Here is a 20992-nt window from a genome sequence, read left to right as displayed (position 1 = left end):
GTGCAGTTGGATGGATCAGTGTGAAGATGGATGATTATTGCAGTTGGATGGATCAGTATTAAGATGGATGATTATTGCAGTTGGATGGATCAGTGTGAAGATGGATGATTATTGCAGTTGGATGGATTAGTATTAAGATGGATGATTAGTACAGTTGGATGGATCAGTATGAAGATAGATGATTATTGCAGTTGGATGGATTAGTATTAAGATGGATGATTATTGCAGTTGGATGGATTAGTATTAAGATGGATGATTAGTGCAGTTGGATGGATCAGTGTGAAGATGGATGATTATTGCAGTTGGATGGATCAGTATTAAGATGGATGATTAGTGCAGTTGGATGGATCAGTATGAAGATAGATGATTATTGCAGTTGGATGGATTAGTATTAAGATGGATGATTATTGCAGTTGGATGAATCAGTATTAAGATGGATGATTATTGCAGTTGGATGGATCAGTTTTAAGATGGATGATTATTGCAGTTGGATGGATCAGTATTAAGATGGATGATTATTGCAGTTGGATGGATCAGTATTAAGATGGATGATTATTGCAGTTGGATGGATCAGTATTAAGATGGATGATTATTGCAGTTGGATGGATCAGTATTAATATTGATGATTATTGCAGTTGGGTGGATCAGTATTAAGATGGATGATTATTGCAGTTGGATGGATCAGTTTTAAGATGGATGATTAGTGCAGTTTGATGGATCAGTAATAATATTGATGATTATTGCAGTTGGGTGGATCAGTATTAAGATGGATGATTATTGCAGTTGGATGGATCAGTTTTAAGATGGATGATTAGTGCAGTTGGATGGATCAGTGTGAAGATGGATGATTATTGCAGTTGGATGGATCAGTATTAAGATGGATGATTATTGCAGTTGGATGGATCAGTGTGAAGATGGATGATTATTGCAGTTGGATGGATTAGTATTAAGATGGATGATTAGTACAGTTGGATGGATCAGTATGAAGATAGATGATTATTGCAGTTGGATGGATTAGTATTAAGATGGATGATTATTGCAGTTGGATGGATTAGTATTAAGATGGATGATTAGTGCAGTTGGATGGATCAGTGTGAAGATGGATGATTATTGCAGTTGGATGGATCAGTATTAATATGGATGATTAGTGCAGTTGGATGGATCAGTATGAAGATAGATGATTATTGCAGTTGGATGGATTAGTATTAAGATGGATGATTATTGCAGTTGGATGGATCAGTATTAAGATGGATGATTATTGCAGTTGGATGGATCAGTATTAAGATGGATGATTATTGCAGTTGGATGGATTAGTAATCTGATAAGATGGATGAATGGTCGTAATAAGACTTATGAATATGTGTGGCTGTGTGAATGTTTGGTTGAATGGAAGAATGTTCCTGGTCGAAACTTTGTTTTGTATTTTGTTCAATCCGTCAAGAGTAAAAGGCGAGGTGAAATGTAAAAACGTCGCTTCAGTTGTGTCACTTCTATAGCGACGTGCATGCACGTGTATGTGTAGCTGATTTTCTCGTACGGACCAAATCTGTGTGCGTGCTTGTGTGCCTGTGTGCGTGCCTGCGTGTCTCTGCTTGTAATGCTCCTGACAAAAGCCGGTTTTATAGTGCTAGTTAACTTTGATACCATGCCGCAGTTTAACATGAATACGCAACTGTTCCTGTTTATCCCCAAGTGAACTCGTCTTACAACATACAAATACAAAAACACTGAATGAGTAAAATAGAATTATGTTCTCATAAGTCAGAAGAACATACAACAAAGCATATGTGTAATGTCATGTCATTATTTAGTCCTTGTAGCACTTACATTTTTAAATAATCTTCAATTTTGTTGCTTTAAGTGTGGCCTTGATCCTGCTGAATTGTTTTCACACTTCTTAGCCGTCTGCTCTGTGTGTGTGTGTGTGTGTGTGTGTGTGTGTGTGTGTGTGTGTGTGTGTGTGTGTGAGAGAGAGCCGGGATCCAACCCCGGACCTCCCTCTCTCCGGGCGGACGATCTACCACGGAGGCGGTACCTCTGCAGAGAACCATGTGCTCAAGAGCATGGCAATCTCTAGGCATCTCACAAACAAAATCTGTTGAATCAGTGCACATGTGATATATAATGTCACGCTTACACATTCTTTTAAAGTGATCTGCTGTCCATGTCCTCTGCTACTTTGCTTTGTGCACAGGTGACCAGAAGTGACCATTCAGTTTCTACTCAATTTTCAAAGGGTGCTTACTTTAATAGACTTAACACTAGGTCATTCACGAGGTATAATGAAAAGATCATAATGAGCTACTAATATATGAGTGAGTGAGTATGGTTCTACGCCGCTTTTAGCAATATTCCAGCAATATCACGGCGGGGGACACCAGAAATGGGCTTCACACATTGTACCCATGTTGGGAATCGAACCTGGGTCTTTGGCGTGACGAGCAAACGCTTTAACCACTGGCTACCCGTCCGCCCCTACTAATATATGAATCATAAAGTTGGTCATAAATTCAACAGGAAAAAAACAGCAAAATCAAATCAGTCCCCCGACAAGATAATTAACTGTATAAGGAATTAATATTTGGGAAAAGGTGCTTCAATCTGGTTTACTTATACTTTAAATGTATTTTGTAATCAAATATTTTTTAGAACACACCCCACCAATTTTTCTGCTATATTGCAATGAACTTGTAATAAAGACATAATCCAGTTATTCTTTACTTCTTGTTGCAAAAAGGGTTTCAACCTTCCATGTTTTCACAAAGACATAAGAAAATCAAACATAGTTTGCATCATGGTTTATTTACAAAATGTCAATATCAACATATTATACACCTTTTGAAGTCATTCTTTAAAATACGTATTTACACAAGTTGAATGTGAAATTAAGGCTGAAACAGAATCATTCACACGGACTGAATTGATGTACTCTTGATAAGAGAAATATACAATTCCTTCACGATACAAAACATAATACTTTGACATTACAAAAAATAACAACCAAATTGTGAGCCTTAGTTTTGAACATGTAGATGTTTTGAGGTAGATGGGCCCATCAAGGTAAGAATCCAATGTACCTTAAAAATATCTACATGATTCCTCTCAAGTGATGAAATGAACACATCTTTCTGAATACCTTTCTCAAGCAATTGAAAAAAACTTAATACATCACAATTTCAAACTTTCAATTTTCACTTCATTAAAATCTTAAAACTTTAGCCGAGTTGAAAACATCAAACAAAATCTCATAATTTCTTTTCATATACATTATTTACACCTAGTTCATAATCTTATGGCAATTTTCATAACAGGAAACATTCAAATCAGTTGTACCAGATTTATACACATATCTTTCACTCAAACTGGCAAGTCACACAATGAATAAAGCCACCATCACACAAATATTCACTCAATCACAAGTTGTTTAGAACCAGGCTATCAGCATTCACGCGTCTCCTTATCTGACTCTTGTTGCTTTAGGTCAAATCTTAAAGTTCTGAAAATGAAGCACCAAATTCTAGAATCGTATCAGCTGTGTGGTAGCATCAAAACATGCGAACTGTAAGCTAATTCCACATTCAAATTACACACTTCCCATCAGTTTTAAGGATCGCATTTGTCAGGAAACATACACTTTGAAGCGAAACACTTTCTGGTATTATTTCTGGAACAGCTCGCGCTGTGATATCCCTTGAGACGTAGTGCATACGGACGCCATTACACCAGCATTTGGGAGTACCTTGGCTTGCTGACTTAAGGATAACTGAATGATACCGTCTTTCCATCATTCAAGCACTTTAGAGTCTCTGTTTTTCTCAGGATTTCTCCATGTTTCCCTTAGGTTTTCAACCAGACAGATCTTGAGCTTCAAACATGTCAGGATCATACTTTTCTGCTCTCACAATTCTCCCACCAAAGAACCGGCCATTTAGGGACTGAATGGCTCGTTCTAGACCTGAAATAACAATGTTTCAGAGGCTCATATCATGCGGGGCATAACAAGTAACCGACTTTGATAAAATTGAGTAGCTGCCAATTTCCCCAAACATTACAATTAGTATTTTGTTACCATCTTCCAGTCAGGACACCAAAGCTCAACAATTATGAATCATCCAAGGTACAATAAAGCCATGTGATTTCGAAACTCATTTGCAAGGATTATACTTGGAATTTTTTACCTATGAGAGAAAATCCTCCCTGGTCTAAAAGCAATGAGATATTTTGGCGTGTGCTGAGACATCTTGTCTTGCCATAGTGGAAACTGTATTTGATATTTGGCATTTGTGACTCAAATTATGTTGCAATTTATGTTACTAGAATATACCGTGTTCGACGTAATAAGCACCCGGCTCTAATAAGCGCCCACGGCGACATTTGCTTATATATTGGCTATTGAACAATCCCAATCAGCACCCCTTCCGAGTGAACAATGTACACAAGACTTATTTATTCGCGTATAATATGCACTCGTGTGTGTTATGCACCCTTAATTATGGGCATTTAATTCTGGAAAAATATATCTGTTGTATATAAACATTTCAGGCTGTCAGCATAAACCACGAAATTTATCTTTCAACTCTTTTTTGCCCCCACCAAAATAACATTCTAATAAGAGCCCCCTATTTCTAATTTTGAGAGCGCCCTGGGCGCTTATTACATCGAATACGGTAACATTAATTATTCCACTTTGAATACTTTAAAATATTGGCATTAGTATCAACAACAAAATGCATTAGTATTAATATTTCTGTTCATTGTCTAGTTTAGGAGAAAATACATTAATACTTATGTATTTCAGTTCATTGTGACTTTAGGAGGAATTATTTGCGAGAACAATAATAGATAAGGCAGGTTTACAGGCAACAGCTGTTCATTTAATTGCAAATTTCTAGTTTTCGACAATGTCTGTTAAAATTTTAATTTAATATATCACAAGCGATGACATAAAATAGCGACAGTTGCAAATGGTGTTACAGTTTGTTGGCAAAAAATATATAATTTACATTCCTAATCCAGTGCTTTCGTCAATTTCGCTGTCTTATTTCCGTCTGTAGTGTGTACTGTATCAAAGACAGGGTGTCTGACCATATCAAATGAAATCAATATGGACTTATTAACGCAATACAACTTTTTCAATGTTTGTAGGTGAAAATGAGAGTGTCAATGCTGATAAAACTATTGAAAGATGTACGCGATTTTCAATCGCACTGAATTAGTGTTAATACTATGCACGAATATCAAGGAATCCCTGCATTTGACAACTTAATCTCTTAGGTTTTATTTGAATTACAGTAACTTTCCAAAATACAAATGGAGTGTTTTTGACAGCTGAAGGTATATTATTCGTATGAATTAAGGAATAAATCATATTTTAGTATTGCAGTTGCAAATTGTAACAAAGTCGTAAAATTTGGGCCAGTTGGCAACTACGAAATTGCTGTCTGCAGGTAAATGTTTATTTTCAGGGTCATAAAATGTTGTGTGAGACTGTCGGGATTTGTGGAAGATGTCATACAGAAGTGTTTTGCAGACACAGTTTAAGGCTCTTGATGACGAAGACAAATTTTTGCATGTTTTCTTGTATTTTTTACTTCCATTGAACTTTCCATGGAGTGATCATATTATCCTCACAGTACACACATGTAAGAGTTAACAAATCTTTCATTAAACAGTACGTCTTCTATCATAATCAAAAATCTAGTTGTGGGTTAACTTCCATCAATAACAGAATATGGAAGCAAAACTTAAACATCTTGGGACCTGCACATATTTTTTTTTAAACCAACATTGAAAGTGAGGGCTCAAAAATATCAGAGATAATAAAAACCCAGTAAGAGTTATTTAATTTCTGACACTGCAAGTATGTAACTGTAATTCTGACACTGTTAAAATACAGAAAATCTTACCATCCTGTGCGGTGAACTCCACAAAGATCTTGACAACAATTTCTGCATCTTCCTCTTCACTCTGTTTTTCCTGATAGATGATAACTCGGTTAACAACTCCGAACTTGCCACACTCCTCTGTCACCTCAGTCTCCAGCTCATCATCGAGGTCCTCGGGGCCAACCATGTTCCTTAGCACCATCACGCGGGCCTGCACGAACACAACAAATATTAGTTTCACCCTGTGTGCAACTTTAAGATAAGCAATAACCTTTTCTTTTAACACAATATTCCAAATTAGACGGTTATTTTCAAGAAATGTAATCTCAGCACATAATTATTTACCAGCCATATGAACATTCAAAGTCTCAAATTGCTTGAAAGAGAGGGTGGACTCTCAAAACAATATCATATCTAAATCTGTGGTGATATATATGTATGTACCTGAGGTGCCCTCATCAGTTTCTGCATGACCATATGCCTGGCATTACTGCCACTGATCTTCATGTTTTCTTGCTGAGCCAGACTCTGACTTGACTCGTCGTCCAGCTTGTTCTGCTTTCCTTCCTTCTTCCCATTCTTCCCATCCTTCCCATCAGGTGCCATCGCTGACAGGGCGGAAGCAACAGATGCTGCTGTGGCTGGAAAGCAAAAGAAGATAATTAAAGCATCATTTATACTTTATGAGCAATTAGATTCGTGAAGATCCGGGGTAGAATAGGTCTTCAGCAACCCATGCTTTCCGTAAGAGGCGACTAACGGGATCGGTTGGTAAGACTCGCTGACTTGGTTGTCATCGTATCCAAATTGCGTGGATCGATGCTAACGATGTCAATCACTGGATTGTCTGGTCCAGACTCGATTATTTACAGACCGCCTTCATAACTGGAATATTGTGAGCGCGGCATTAAACAACAAACAAACAATTAGGAACAATTACTGAAATATCCAACATTTCACCCAAATGGAACCAACAGCAGGTCTTCGTGGCATGACTTTGTTACAATGAGAATGCAACTGAGGCAGAGATCAGCAACCTCCTCTCCCCTACTTCATGATAACTTTTAATGAAACTCACTACTATTTCTGTAGAATCAGCAAAAGTTCAGCTATTTAGGTATGGGTAAGTATTCAGTACTGGGTCATAGTGTGATCGAAGTGACAATTACATACAATCAGCCAGGTGACACATTTTCACAACATTGGGTACAGGGTTCCTATTGGGCTTTGTTTGTTGTTAACACCACTCTGCAATATTACAGCTACCTGAGGGGAGCCTGTAAATAACTGAGTATCAAAACAGACAATCCAGCGGCAAATATTGGTAGCAATGATCCACACAATTGGGGTAATAAGGACACGCCTTCAACCGAGACGAAGTCTGATGGCCCAATCTATTAAGTCGCATCTTACGACCAGCATGGGTTGCTGGGGAGTAATTCTAACCCGGCATCCCCTGGTACTATTGTGCTAATTGGTTCTTATTGATATTGATGAAGTGAACAGCAAGTAGGTTGTTTCTACACAGCTTGCATGCAACTTACCATGAGGATTGCTTGGTGCTGGCGGTGGTGGAGCAGGAATACTAGCAACGGAGGGCATACTGATAACAGTGGGTGGAGCAATTTGTGAGGGAGCAGACAAAACAGGAGCCTGCCCCAACACAGTAGGCATGGCTAGTCCAGCTGGCTGTATCACACCACCTCTATTCACATCAGGTGACCCCACACCATTTCCTAGTGTTGTCGGCATGGCGAGCCCTGGTGGAGCCTGAAACAAGAAGTGATGACAGATTAAAACAATGGCTTAGCACTAATTTGACAAACTCATCAACTTCATAATCACATCAGCAATACCTCATTATCAAGGTTAATTTAGTTGCTCATGAAGGAAAACTGTCAGAAACCCAACTGTTTTCAGATAACTTCTGAAGTGTGAAGTCTCCAGCAAAACTGGCTGTTAAAGATGAAACAAAGACAACTTACCAGGTTAACTGCAGCCTGCTGTGCATCTAATGCTGTGATCTTGGCCGTGACAGCGGCAGCTGCAACAGCAGCAGCTGTGGGCATGCTTCCAGGGCCTGATGGTGCCTGTAGAGCATCTGGGGGAGTGATAGCCTGAACAAAACAACAAAAAAATTAACATTGGGCTCATCGTTTTAAATCAAGTACTCCATAAGATATCAATCAAAATATCAAAAGTCAAAATGTAAACCTTCATCAATAATTCTTTTGAGAAAACATTTACCAAGGCTCAAAGGGCTTACCCTGCCAACTCTGAGAAACTGGCCACCGAGATCAAATAGGTTCATGGAGGAAACCGCATCTTGAGCTGCTTGGGGGGTGTCATACTCGATGAAGCCGTAACCTCTGACAAAGACAGAATTGTATAAATACAGGTTTCTGTGAAAAATGGTCTGTATGCATATCATTTTCTTTCTTTGAACGGATTTATCTTTTGGAAAATGTTTCATTAGTTATACAAAACCAACCTTTCTGCATACCAAGAAATGTCTTCAAATTAAGAAACTATTACAATAGTGACATAAGAATATGGATATATTCTTCTTGCAATGGAATATTTCGCCTCCAGAATAAAAAGTTGATACTCACTTGTGTTTTCCTGGTTTGGATCCATCTAGGGCTAGTTTACATGATTGAATACGACCAAAAGCTTCAAATACACTGGAACACAAACAGGCAATTAAATCTTAATATTCTCTCATCTCAGCAGCAATGTTGCAAGATTCTGTCAACTTTCACTACAATCAAAATGAGACAAAAATCAATCCAAGCCTCACTTTATGAAAAATATCTGTTCAACAGGATTCAGTAGGACAATTCAGCTAAAGAAATTAAGCTGGCCTAAATACAACTTTAATTATGATGGAAAGAAAATCAGAGAATCTACATGGGACAGGGATCTGATGCCATTCATCAATGGACTACCGTATTTTCTTGAGTATAGTGCGCACTTTTTTTCGAAAAAACACAGCCGTGTAGAAGGGGGTGCACATTATACACGAATTATGAGTTTGGATGTTTTTTTCCCCCATGGAAAGACATTACCGTGAGCAAGAAACACCATGTCAACAAATCCATACTGAAGTACGCAAAATAATTATGTAATTACACTGTCTGGCTATAAAAAGCGTTCTATGTATATCTGGACTTATGTTTGTAACTTATTTCATTGATTTTATTCAAACTTCCTTATAATATTGTTTTTATTAATTTCGGCGAAATCGTGTGTGAAGCGATCGGAAGATCGCACAACTCACCGTCATTAACAGCAACCACGGTCAGAATACTGCTATTGACGCCTTGAAACAAACTTTAGTTGACAGAGAATGGATACATCTACGCAAATACGCAAGGTAATCTTAATCCCTAAATATAAAACAATGCCTAGCAGAACAATAAATACTATTTAAACAGTAAATAAACATGTCTGGTGATTTTTTATCTCAAATTTCGAATTTGTACTGACAAAGTTTCTCAGCACTCTTTTGTTTGCCGGACTTCGCTGAAAGGGTACGGTGTAAAAAAATTCTGCGCATAATATTCAAATTTCTTTTTTTCCAAAATATTGAACCCGCTAGAGGGGGGTGCGCATTATACATGGGTGCGCACTATACTCAAGAAAATAAGGTACTTCAAATGTTTAGGACACAAACATCATCCATTGTCGCATACCTCCTTTTATCTAGTTTCTTGTAATATGTTTTATGAAAGTTAGCAGCCATAATGTTGTATAACCTTGTTTTTAACTTCCAGAAGATTACCAACCATACAGAAAGTTCCAGTTTTCTAGCCCTGTACTGTTAGAAATCAATCACCCAAGCAGCAACACAAGGGAATTTTCTCAAACCTGCAATAACATCAGTGTTCTGCAAACAACCTACCTTTGGATGTCAGACTCGGATAAATCACTGTGTATTGATGCTACATATATCCTATTATAATTCTTGGCTTCTGCTGCTAACTGTTCAATGATTGGTTGAGCTTGTGGCATATTGCTGGGGCGTCCCACCTGAAACAATGTACACAAAATAACTATTAACATCAAAACATCCTTAACTGATGGTACACACCTTCCAACAACAAAACAGTCCCATACACAACTTAATTAAGCAGTTGAAAATGTCATACATGCAGGTGTGCAAATCATTAAATGGGAAAAAGGCTAGAACAGTATCTTACTGCAATACCAACTCTATATGGTAGGGAAAACATTAATGTTCATGATGAAAGAATGAATGAAACCTTGATATTTCAGTCTTAACAACCTTTCATACTGCAAAAATTGATTCAATTAATAGCTTGTATTATCACTTTTACATATACCAGGGCATATACCCTGAATTTACATATTTTTCTGGAGGCCATCTTGACAAAAGAATATTGTAAACATAAGCTCAACAAAGAACTAATACTTGTTTTAAGTTGTAGTTTGTGTTTTATAATAAAAAAACTCGTAGGTACGAAGTTTTTTTCTGAAACACTACACCCATTGCATTCCACCCTCAAGTGTCAGCTGGCTAATACATAGAGTTACCTCCCTTCAGCCAAATCTCTTGGCGCTCTTCGTCTTTGGACAGCTTCAGGTCTAATATTATCGCATGTAAAGATAATAAATTCGAGAGCATGGTTTATGGTAGATTAGCATACATTGTGATTATAGAACCAAAAATAGTCCTTCAAAATATCTCATTTTTCTAGCATTATATTGGTCAGAACTACGGGTAAGAAAACACAAAAGAACAAACAGTCTAGTGAAGAATCAGCTGGATAGTGATATAAACAAAATAATTGTAATTGTTTGCCTTAATTATTATTCGCCTTAGTAGGACATACCCAAAAAGGTGGCCTTCAAGACACGTTTTTTCTCTTCAACAAAATTGAAAGAAAACACAAATGATGTGTTAAGAAAATAAATGATCAATTGTCAAATTATTTGAATACATTTCATCATTTTGTTGGTCTTGAAAGCAGGTAGAAAGATGCAGATTAATCAAACTATTCTAAAATAATGACAAACCTTAAAACTAATGCCAATTTCTTAGAATGCAGGACGTTTGCATATGTATAGATATACTTACTGGATTTCTTTAGTTCACAAAACCAAGCTTTTATTTGTAAACTCATAGGCGCCTCACAAATTCAAAAAGCAACAAAACTACAGGTAAATTGATTTTGAAATCTGCCTCTTTGTGTGACTACATCATGTGTTTGCAAAACATTTCTCAAGATAACTGCTAGAGCCTTAAGAGCCTTATCCCCTTGAAACATTCTAAAAAAATTGGAACTTTATTTATTTGAAAATGTTTTTAGTCTAGATCTGGTGTGCAAACGCATGAAATGATTTTATCGAAGTGCCAAACTAAACCAGAGGGTATGTCCTTCTAAGGGAATATGAAGTATCACGGTCAAATATCAAGCCACCTTGATGTTGCGGCCTCCAATCATAACGCCATTCATCTGCTCTAAGGCTAGTTGGGCCGCTTCTGGAACGTCGTATTCGATAAATGCGAATCCCTTGTGTTTGTTGGTGATGGGGTCCCATGACAGATTGACGCTTTTGATGGGGCCGAACGGAAGAAAAGCTTGCTTGATGGTGTCTTCTTTTATCTCGAAGTTAATGCTGCCTACGTAAATCCTGAAAGACAATCAAATATTCTTTTAGACTTGTTCCAGTTTTACATACAAAGCACAGAAAAAATCCACTGGAGGGTCTGATCTTAAAACTTACAACCTACTATTAAAAAATCACTAAATTCAGACTTTGAACTAGTTGTTGAAGTTGCAGCTGCAAGAATAGGCTACAATATCAATTAAAATTAAACATTAAAATTTTGAAAGCTCAAATTAATATATCCTAACTGCAGCGTGGTACATAGGAATTACTCATCCTCCGAAGTTTTGTATAGTAGTGATGAAGAAAACCATACCTGCACATTAGTGCTAAAGCTTGTTGTCTTTGAACAGTGTTCTGGAAATTCTGCATTTGCTAAAAACAAAATTGAACAGGTTTTCATACTTCACAACAAAAATAACAATAACATGGAAATATATATTGCGCTATATTGTCACACCAAACTTAGTATTGTTCTGTCAGCATGAAAACTGAAATTAATCACATAAGAACCAGGACACCCGAAAGCATGATTGTAAAAAATCTTCATGTCACATGTGATGTCTAGATGATTGACATGACAAGAATAGGGTTTACTTAATGCCGCACTGCGCAATATTTCAGCAATATGATGGCAGTCTGTAAATAATCAAGTCTGGACCAGACAATCCAGTAATTGACATCACAAGCACCGACCCATGCAATTGGGATATGATGACCTGCATGAACCAAGTCTGTGAGCCTGTCCACCTGATCATGTGACTCATCTCTTGCGAGGGAACAGGGGACCTACACCAACATCCCACTGGGGTCATGTAATAAACTAAAACTAAAAGGACTATGTAACTTCTTACTTGTTGTTGATGAGCTATTGTCTGTTTGACAAGAACACTCTTAATGCTTTGCTCCATTGCATACTTCTTGGCTCTTGCTATGGAATCTTGTTGTGATGATCCTAATTTTGGCAGACTGAAAGGTTTCATCTCCCTCTTCGCACCCGGACCCTCCAGAACAGACCCTGTCTGGTCCGCTTGAGGAGCAAACAGCTCATCATCATCTGTGGCAATAATATACTAGTAAGTCAAAGTCAACAACTTGAAGCCTATCCATGTCTGTCTTACCAACAAACCTGGCTTCATACATTCCGGCAGAAATTTGGATACTGAACACAACTAAAAATAACTCAAGACTAAAACCAATTCTCACCCGTCCTGCTACACCCAAATTCTCAACCAAATCATGTCCCTTTTCTCAATTTGAAAGTCAACGAGCGGCAAAGTTGAATGCAATGTGTAAAGACAGACACGATGGCTTCCTGAATCAACCAAGGAATAGAGGTAGACAAGGTTAAAACCCAGAAACAAGTGACAATTTGATGAAAAAGCTGTACTTCACATAAACATGTTTACCGCAGTTAACGTGGTGTATGCTAGGCCTCTGTTTTTGCCCTACTAGTGGGCTGAGGGGCCTGATCAGGGACAGAAGCTGTCATTAACCTGGCTCATAGGTGACGACACTTAGTGCTTCTAAACCAGTATGAAAAACATAGAAACAGAAGAGAAAGAAATCATTAGTAATTGGCATATAGGAGTCTTCTTGCACATCATCTGGAACTGAACGTCTCGCCTGGAACAGAAAGCAAGAGTTTGGCATACATGGGCCTACAGCCCGAAAAGGAACCAGCACTACTTAGTGTAAAAGCTTTGGATTCATAACCAGACATCGTGTCAAAGGTCTGCGACTAGCCTAACCTCTTCTGATGGAAATTAATGACAAAATTCAATCTGTTAATATAAAATCAAAATTATTACCTGGATACTGACATTAAGCTTTCTGTAGTTGCACTACAGGTGCAAAAACTACCACAGAGTTTGAGTTTTGATTTCCCTTTCTCACTGCACAGGAATCACGACAAGAACTATCCCAGGGGCATAGCATCATGTATTAGAACCAAGGATCTTAAGGTTTTACCTCCTAAACTTGACTTTAAAAACTTCAAGTAGAAATGCAAATGTAATGAGAAACAGGCCAGACTGATCTGAAATCCTACATGCGACAAATGTGTACCACAAAAAGCTCAGAAAAAAAGTTCCAAAACCTATTCCATTTCTGAGACAACAACATCTCCAGAACAACAGGAAAGATGACTGCATGCTGAATTACCCAACTTCACTAGAATCAAAACTGACTTGGAACTGACAAATAATGAGATTGCAAAGAATGTCTACATCATTGAAATGAGTCTTATGCCACAAAACCATTATCACTGAGCTATTACAAAATGTCATGGCAATCTGTCCATATGTATAATATACAGATTACCCACCATGCCCATAAGTAAACAAACATAAGATACACTCACATAACACTAGAAAACATTAAGAAAATATTCTCAACATGTTACTTAGTGTAGCAAAGTATTTTGTTGAGTGGCTTGATTGCATAACACCCATTTAACAATGCTTGAGCAAGGATGAGAACAGAGTTGGTTGTCGAGAATCTCGTCTTCTATCTGTAAAATAAAATAATAGTCATCGCTTCTACATATTCATAACATCAAGTCGGTTGCACTTAGGATGACGTCATGAGTATTCTACTTTCAATGAATAGCATCTGAAATTGAGAACATTTTAAGAGTGTGAAACAAATTAAAGGATATTCACATGATGACATACAAATTAAAAATGAGAACTTTCTTAAAATGTCCTCAATTGCAGCATTATTAATTTTAAATATTTAATACTAAGGAAACTTCAAGACAATGTGCTTGCAAAACATCTGTTACTAGTACAAGCATCATACCCACAAACTAATAACTTTGGTTCACAGAAAACATTTGTACCCCAATTTCAACATAGAGTATACACACAGTAAACAGGAGGGTTTTCCCCATTGAGAACCTAAACAATGTCAACTTGTTATTGTGCTTGATGTAACCATTTCATAGCCAATCGGATGGCCTTGCAGCTCATCAGACACGTTTCACGCGGAGACAGCCTCTGTATTATGTCCACACGCTCCTGTTGAAAACACAGAGACAGAGAAAGGGACAGCATTAGATCACTGCCTACTTAGCAGCTTCGGGCTACCTAACAATATATGTCTACTGATCATTCATTTCTCTTGATCATATTTAAGATCTCAAAACATTTTTTGGAAAACAATAGAAGACAATTGTCTGTGTTTAATGACAACGAATCAGGTTATGTTTAATACGCATGTCTAGTTTTTTTCAAACTTTTCTTTTTCAAATAAGTGCAGAACCTTTGAGGAAAGAAGTGCTGAGTTTGAGATTAGATAACATGAAGTAGCTGTATGATTAATCAGAATGATGCTGAGGGCCGTCGGCAGTTGATTCCGGCATTCACTACTCAGTATGAGTCAGTAGGTTATCATGTGGATGGAATTCTCAGGTCCCCCATTTTCTTACATCAATATTTCTGACGCTGAAAATACATGGAGAGAAAGAGGCATATGTCACTGGGACAACAATTCAAAGTATTCAGTGGACAGACAAGAAAGCAGTCTTTGACGCATTTCAACAAGTGAAAATGTGCCCGGCATTTTTTCTGTTATTTCAAATACACACCAAGGATATTTATCAAGTCAGAAAAGCACCTTTGGGTTCATGGAAATATATATGCACAGAATTCTTCTAAGAAATGTCAGTCATGTTGATATTCTTAACATTTGTAAACAGATACACAGCATGATCAGTAATGCTTCTCTGTATATTGCAAGTTATCCTGGACGCTTTCAACAGGCAGAGTAGTCTCCCTTTGAGTACTTCTTGGAATCCTGAGGATCATACAAAACACAGGAAGAGCATAGATTTTAGCTGTTGTCTCTCATGAAAACTGCACACCACACAAAACTGACTACATACTAAATACCATGACTGAATATTACGTATTTCTAAGTTCAGAAAGAAATGTGTCATGCAAACAAATTTGCGATGCTATGTGACGTAGCGTAACATAATAGAGTTACACACCATGTTTCAGTATCTTTCGTCATCAGAAACAACTTAACTAATACCGAGTAGTCTTAGTTGTTAAAAACAGTGAATGGTCAACAATTGTCGTAAGTGGGCAAAACACTGTCTCCCTATTAGTCATGCCGACAATTAGAATTTTGAACAGGTGGAAGTTCAGATTTTTAATATTTCCTTCTTACTGGTACAAACTCATGCAAGCACATCCAATAACTGACTACATTGGCAGTTTCCTTTTAGTTGTTCTAATACATCCTATAAGCTACACCTGGGAAACTTGGGGAAATCTTGGAATCAGGTTAACTGAAAATATAGAAGGTAAAGTAGAGACAAAAGCACAGGTTCATCAACCTATACCACACTTTGGGTCATTTTCATTCCAATGATGCATCGTTTCACATTTATTTCGAGATTGCTGTACAATACATTAATATTTAAGAAAACATTTGCAAACATCTGTGTTTACAAGCAGATGTTTCTGCTGTTGTGGGAAATATTTTCAAGAAAATAACATGCAACATACATATCAATTATTGACAAAACTAAGTTGCAGCTCTTGGATAAACTTTGCTACAGCGTAGACAGGATAACATTGTGATGTTCCTATTGTATTCCAACTGTAGCTCCATCTAACCAAAGCAGGCTAAAGGAAATGAATGCAGTGTATACCTCTTTCAACCTTCATCTTCTTAAAAGCTGGTTCACCGTCAGGACCTCCCAGCACTGGTGCGGGAGCCTGAAAACATCAACAAGTTGATCAGGTATTTTGGAATTTTGCTAATTACAACCTGATACTTAACAAAACATACCATCTGCCAAACAGTGAACATTCATGACAATAACAGCTAAACCTTTAACAGTGTTTGAAATTAAACAAAGTAAAGGGGTTGTGGTCATGGCCCAAATGTTAAAAGGAAACATATAATGGGTCCTTAGATGGTAAATACTTCATGAAAAGCTCAGTTTATAAATATCCATGTATGAACACCATGATGATGTGAATCCAAATGAGATTGAGAAAAACATACTTAGGAGAATATTAATGAACTGAAATATTTGCTCTTTGCATGTAATAGCAAATGTGGATGCTATGTATGATATATATATATATATACACACTTACTTTCCTTTTATGATGTAATAAATACTACATTTAAGTAGATCTGCAATTTTTTGGAGTGCCAAAACAATTTAGGAATACAATAAAACTTAACAATAAATGTGTCTCTTACCAATATATCATGGAAAAAGTATGTGTCACAATGTGTGTGTGTAGATTGTTATCAGTTTGTTCAGTACCCCTTAATTATGAGGGTGGGAAAGTCTATCACTGCATGTAAGTGTTGGGAATTATTTCAAAACATTTTATGTAAGTGATCGATTTTGGTTGGTTTCCTTAATCACCATCTTCAGATCCGGATCTGCTCTGAGGCCAATATTTGCCCCCAAGTCTTCAGCAAATGTCACTAACGCTTCTGAACTTCCAATTTCATGTTTCGTGAGTATGGTTTTACGCCGCTTTTAGCAATATTCCAGCAATATCACGGCGAGGGACAACAGAAATGGGCTTCACACATTGTACCCATGTCGGGAACCTAACCCGGGTCTTCCCCGTGACGATCGAACGCTCTAACCACTAGGCTACCCGACCGCCCCCAATTTCATGTTTAAACATAATGTCACAGCTTTGTAAAGATGTCTTGTATTTCACTGAGAACAGGGTCAATAAAGAGGCCTCATTGTTTCGATATAAATTAATGCATCAATTCGTCAATTTCGAAAATAAGAGCTCACAAAATCCCAATTGTCAACTAAATAACGACTGTTCGACAGATTACTTGTCATTGGCACTTTGTTTGGAATCCTACATAAATTCCCCACTTATATCATAATATTAATAATCATGCCTAGGACAGAAATGATGCTAGATTCCATGCCACAGACTCTAAACGTCTAAGCCACAGAAATTCTTAGGCCTGGGAGAAGACCAGAAGCAAAAACCTTTCTATGGTGCCAACTGCGCATGTTTAAACTTGCAATAGGCCTAGTTAGGCTAAAGATTTTTTACTTTGACTAAACCCTGAAGCCAAAGCTGCAAACGCAATGCGTTTTAAACAACTAATGACAAGAATAGAGAACTAGTGACATGTTTTATTCAAGAATGTCAGCGTACAATTACAAAATACGGTCAATATATAGGCCTACGTGTGGACGCGACGTACAATGAGCGAAGCATGTGCGCAGACAAACCAAAATGGCTGCCTTAAAATTTTGAAAAACGAAGCCGGGAAAATGATCAGCATTAAAGAGAAACATGCGACTAATGCATTTGAAATTATAATATTCTGATTCTTGAGTATCTTAATATCAATGTTACAATACCTGATCGGCAACGTCGCCATTAACTGGCTCCGCTAACATATCAACTCCTGGAGCAGGAACGGCCATCCTGCCTTGATCGATCATCTGCGCGCATGGGTTAATGCAAAGAACGAACTGTGAGGTGGAATCGGATTCAATTTCGCGTCGCAAAAGCTTCGGGGAAATACGAAATGTGTGATAATAAGAAAGTCAACACATATTATAATTAAGACGCATGGAATTTACTTTATGGTTTGATAACTAACAATGTCGAGAATAATATGAATTAAAAGTCAGACGGTGGCTGCCTGTTACGACACAGTTTTGGCTTGAACACCACGGATTTATAACGTTGTTCAATTTGAAAATTACAAGACTGGGAGTTGGTCTGTATTTGAAAAGCATAGCGTATTGTATGTAAATTACTCTCCAGTTACTGAATCACTGCCACGTAATTCCTAAGGGAATATGATACTCGATATTTAATCTTCTGATCAATATGAAAATTGGACTTTGGGGTAGTATTTACTCGTTCCGGTGAATACCCCGGTTTCGATTCCGCAAATTGGTGATGTCTTATTGTCACGAGTCTTGCTATTTATAAACTATTGCTAAAAGAGGTATAAAACCCATATAATTCTGTTAGTTGTTCCTTGCTTTGAAAAATGAAGTTGAAAAGATTGTTTATGTCATCTAAAACAAAACTTGCATGTTTACCATAGAAAGAGTAGTTCGTGTTTCCATCTCTCAGAGTAATACATGTACTCACATGGTCCCTATTACACCAAGCTTGTCGTAAGAGGCGACTAAAATGGATCGGGTGTTCAAGCTCGGTGACTGGACGAGTGTTGTTTTACACCGCAGTTCGTAATATTACAGTTATATCACGTCTGTAGATAATCGAGTTCTTGGAGGGTCACGCCAATGGTTGACAGCATCAGAACTGCTCCGCACACATTGTGCTGGGACACAATCAGAAACGGTGACCAATCGATTCTCATTTTACTGGGCGCTAGGCAGTGTCTGAAACTCAGCAGAGTAAACAGAGAACATTAAGGGACAGCACATTTTAAAACAAACAAACTGTAGGCCCAGTGGAAAAAAACAAACTGTAGGCCCAGTGGATAACAGTAGGCGTTTTAGCTGAAGTAGGGAGGCACTCTTGCAATATAAATTACAAGACACAACCAGTCAACCAGAATCGTTTACTGCTATCACACCCAGTTCCCAGAGACTCGGTGGTGATAGATGAAGCCTATATTTATCAGGAAATTATCAGCTTGAAAAACATCTTTGCGACTACATGTCATACACTATTTGAATGGTCTAATCGTACTGTTTATAAATATGAATGTTATGTGTCACATTACTTAAATAATGCTAAATAAATAATTACTTAGATAAACTGCAGGCCTTAAGGGCCTGCTGAAATTTAAAACTATCAGCGCGAGAACAAATCTGTCGGCCTCGGGCCTACGGGCCGATGTCTATTTCAAACACTGGTGCTTGGACAATATTCTCAATTGGAATGCCTACACTGGTGCACTGGTGATGCGCTAGCTAGCTGATATATAAAAATGGTGTTTAATGTCGTGTTCAAGACTAGGCCACTGACACAGCGACGTACGAGGGGCGTTCAATAAGTTTTGCAACTTCAATATATGACCAAGTCGCAGAATATCTTTTGCACTTTTATTTTTCAATATAATCTCCATTCACCTCAATACACTTATTCCATTTGTCCTTCAAGCTTTTAATACCACTTTTATAGAAATCCGCAGATTGGCCCTCCAACCACGCCTCTTTGGCAGCCGTTATGTCCTCGTCATCCTGGAAGCGTCTTCCACGTAGGGCAGATTTCATTTGCCGGAACAGGAAAAAGTCAGTGGGGGCTAAGTCTGGGTTCGAACAGTTAAATCACCCACCCTACAGCCCAGACTTAGCCTACAGCCCAGATATTCTGCGACTTGGTCTTATATTGAAGTTGCAAAACTTATTGAACGCCCCTCGTACATGCGCGCGCGTGCGTGCGTGTGTGTGTGCAGCTGTTTTTGATAGTCCGGGCTTATGCCCGATTTATAGTGCTGGCCCACTGAGATACCATGCCGCAGTTGAACATGACCACCCCACTCAGACACGGAATACTAACTCCAAGCCGACAAGTCCTCGTTATATCTCCTTTATGGCGAACGCCAGCCAGGGTAAGAAGAAATACCAGCTGTAAACGTCTATTGGTACATGACTGTGCCAGGGTATCGAGCCACCGACGTCCGGCTCTGCGAGCTGAATCACACAGACACACACACACGCTAGAAGATATATATGTGATGTATTATTTGGTGATCACCCACTATGTGATGTAGCGTGTTGTGATCACCCACTATGTGAGACCCGCGAAGATCTGGGGTAGAACAGGTCTTCAGCAACCCATGCTTGCCCAAACAGACGACTATGCTTGTCGCAAGAGGCGACTAACGGGATCGGGTGGTCAGGTTCGCTGACTTAAAATTGGTTGATGCATGTCATCGTGTCCCAATTGCGTGGATCGATGCACAGGATGTCGATCACTGGATTGTCTGGTCCAGACTCGAATATTTACAGACCGTCATTTAGCTGGACTATTGCCGAGTGAAGCGTCAAACAACAAACAAACCACTATGTCACATAGTACGTGATATAGCGTGTTGTGATCACCCACTGTGTGATATATCATGATGTGATCACCCACTAGGTGATATAACACGTTTTGATCACTTCTGTGTGATATAGCACGTTGTGGTCACCTACTAGGTGATATAGCATGTTGTGATTACCCACTAGGTGATATAACACGTTTTGATCACTTCTGGGTGATATAGCATGTTGTGATCACCCACTAGGTGATATAACACGTTTTGATCACTTCTTGTTGATATAGCGTGATCACCCACTGTGTGATATATCATGATGTGATCACCCACTAGGTGATATAACACGTTTTGATCACTTCTGGGTGATATAGCATGTTGTGATCACCCACTAGGTGATATAACACGTTTTGATCACTTCTTGGTGATATAGCGTGTTGTGATCACCCACTAGGTTATAAAGCATGTTGTGATCGCCCACTAGGCGATAT

General features: G+C 38.2%; 2 protein-coding genes across 5 annotated transcripts in view; one reads left to right on the top strand and one right to left on the bottom strand.

The window, feature by feature from the left end:
• Positions 1-20992, top strand: part of LOC124124654 (neuropeptide-like protein 29) — a 234840-nt gene that overhangs the window by 65513 nt on the left and 148335 nt on the right. The gene's annotated exons all lie outside the window — the stretch shown is intronic.
• Positions 2784-18004, bottom strand: LOC124124647 (poly(U)-binding-splicing factor PUF60-like). 4 transcript variants are annotated; one of them, XM_046487867.2, is made up of 14 exons: positions 17896-18004; positions 16183-16249; positions 12929-13045; positions 12374-12576; positions 11836-11894; positions 11327-11543; positions 9790-9917; positions 8498-8569; positions 8152-8254; positions 7871-8002; positions 7430-7655; positions 6330-6526; positions 5907-6096; positions 2784-3955 (listed from the first exon to the last, which is right to left on the bottom strand). In XM_046487867.2, exons 4-14 carry the CDS (start codon positions 12500-12502, stop codon positions 3846-3848), a joined length of 1563 nt encoding a protein of 520 aa, XP_046343823.1. In that variant the 5' UTR covers positions 12503-12576; positions 12929-13045; positions 16183-16249; positions 17896-18004; the 3' UTR covers positions 2784-3845. The 4 variants fall into 4 exon arrangements, with proteins under 4 accessions (XP_046343823.1, XP_046343822.1, XP_046343819.2 ...); XM_046487866.2 differs by having other exon boundaries at positions 12929-16249; XM_046487863.2 differs by lacking the exon at positions 12929-13045 and having other exon boundaries at positions 17896-17998.

This window comes from Haliotis rufescens, unplaced genomic scaffold (genome assembly GCF_023055435.1).
Source record: "Haliotis rufescens isolate VD_foot unplaced genomic scaffold, xgHalRufe1.0.p SCAF_12, whole genome shotgun sequence".
Classification (NCBI taxonomy): Eukaryota; Metazoa; Mollusca; class Gastropoda; order Lepetellida; family Haliotidae; genus Haliotis; species Haliotis rufescens.
The sequence above is the reverse complement of the archived record's forward strand: the minus strand, read 5'-3'. Positions and strand labels throughout refer to the sequence as shown.

Coding starts and splice junctions, on each gene's coding strand:
- LOC124124647 (XM_046487863.2), bottom strand. CDS start 17,979: ATGATCGATCAAGGCAGGATGGCCGTTCCTGCTCCAGGAGTTGATATG. Junction 7,656..7,870: donor AGCAGGCTGCAGTTAACCTG/GTAAGTTGTCTT, acceptor TTCTTGTTTCAG/GCTCCACCAGGGCTCGCCAT. Junction 3,956..5,906: donor GGAGTTCACCGCACAGGATG/GTAAGATTTTCT, acceptor TTGTTATTTCAG/GTCTAGAACGAGCCATTCAG.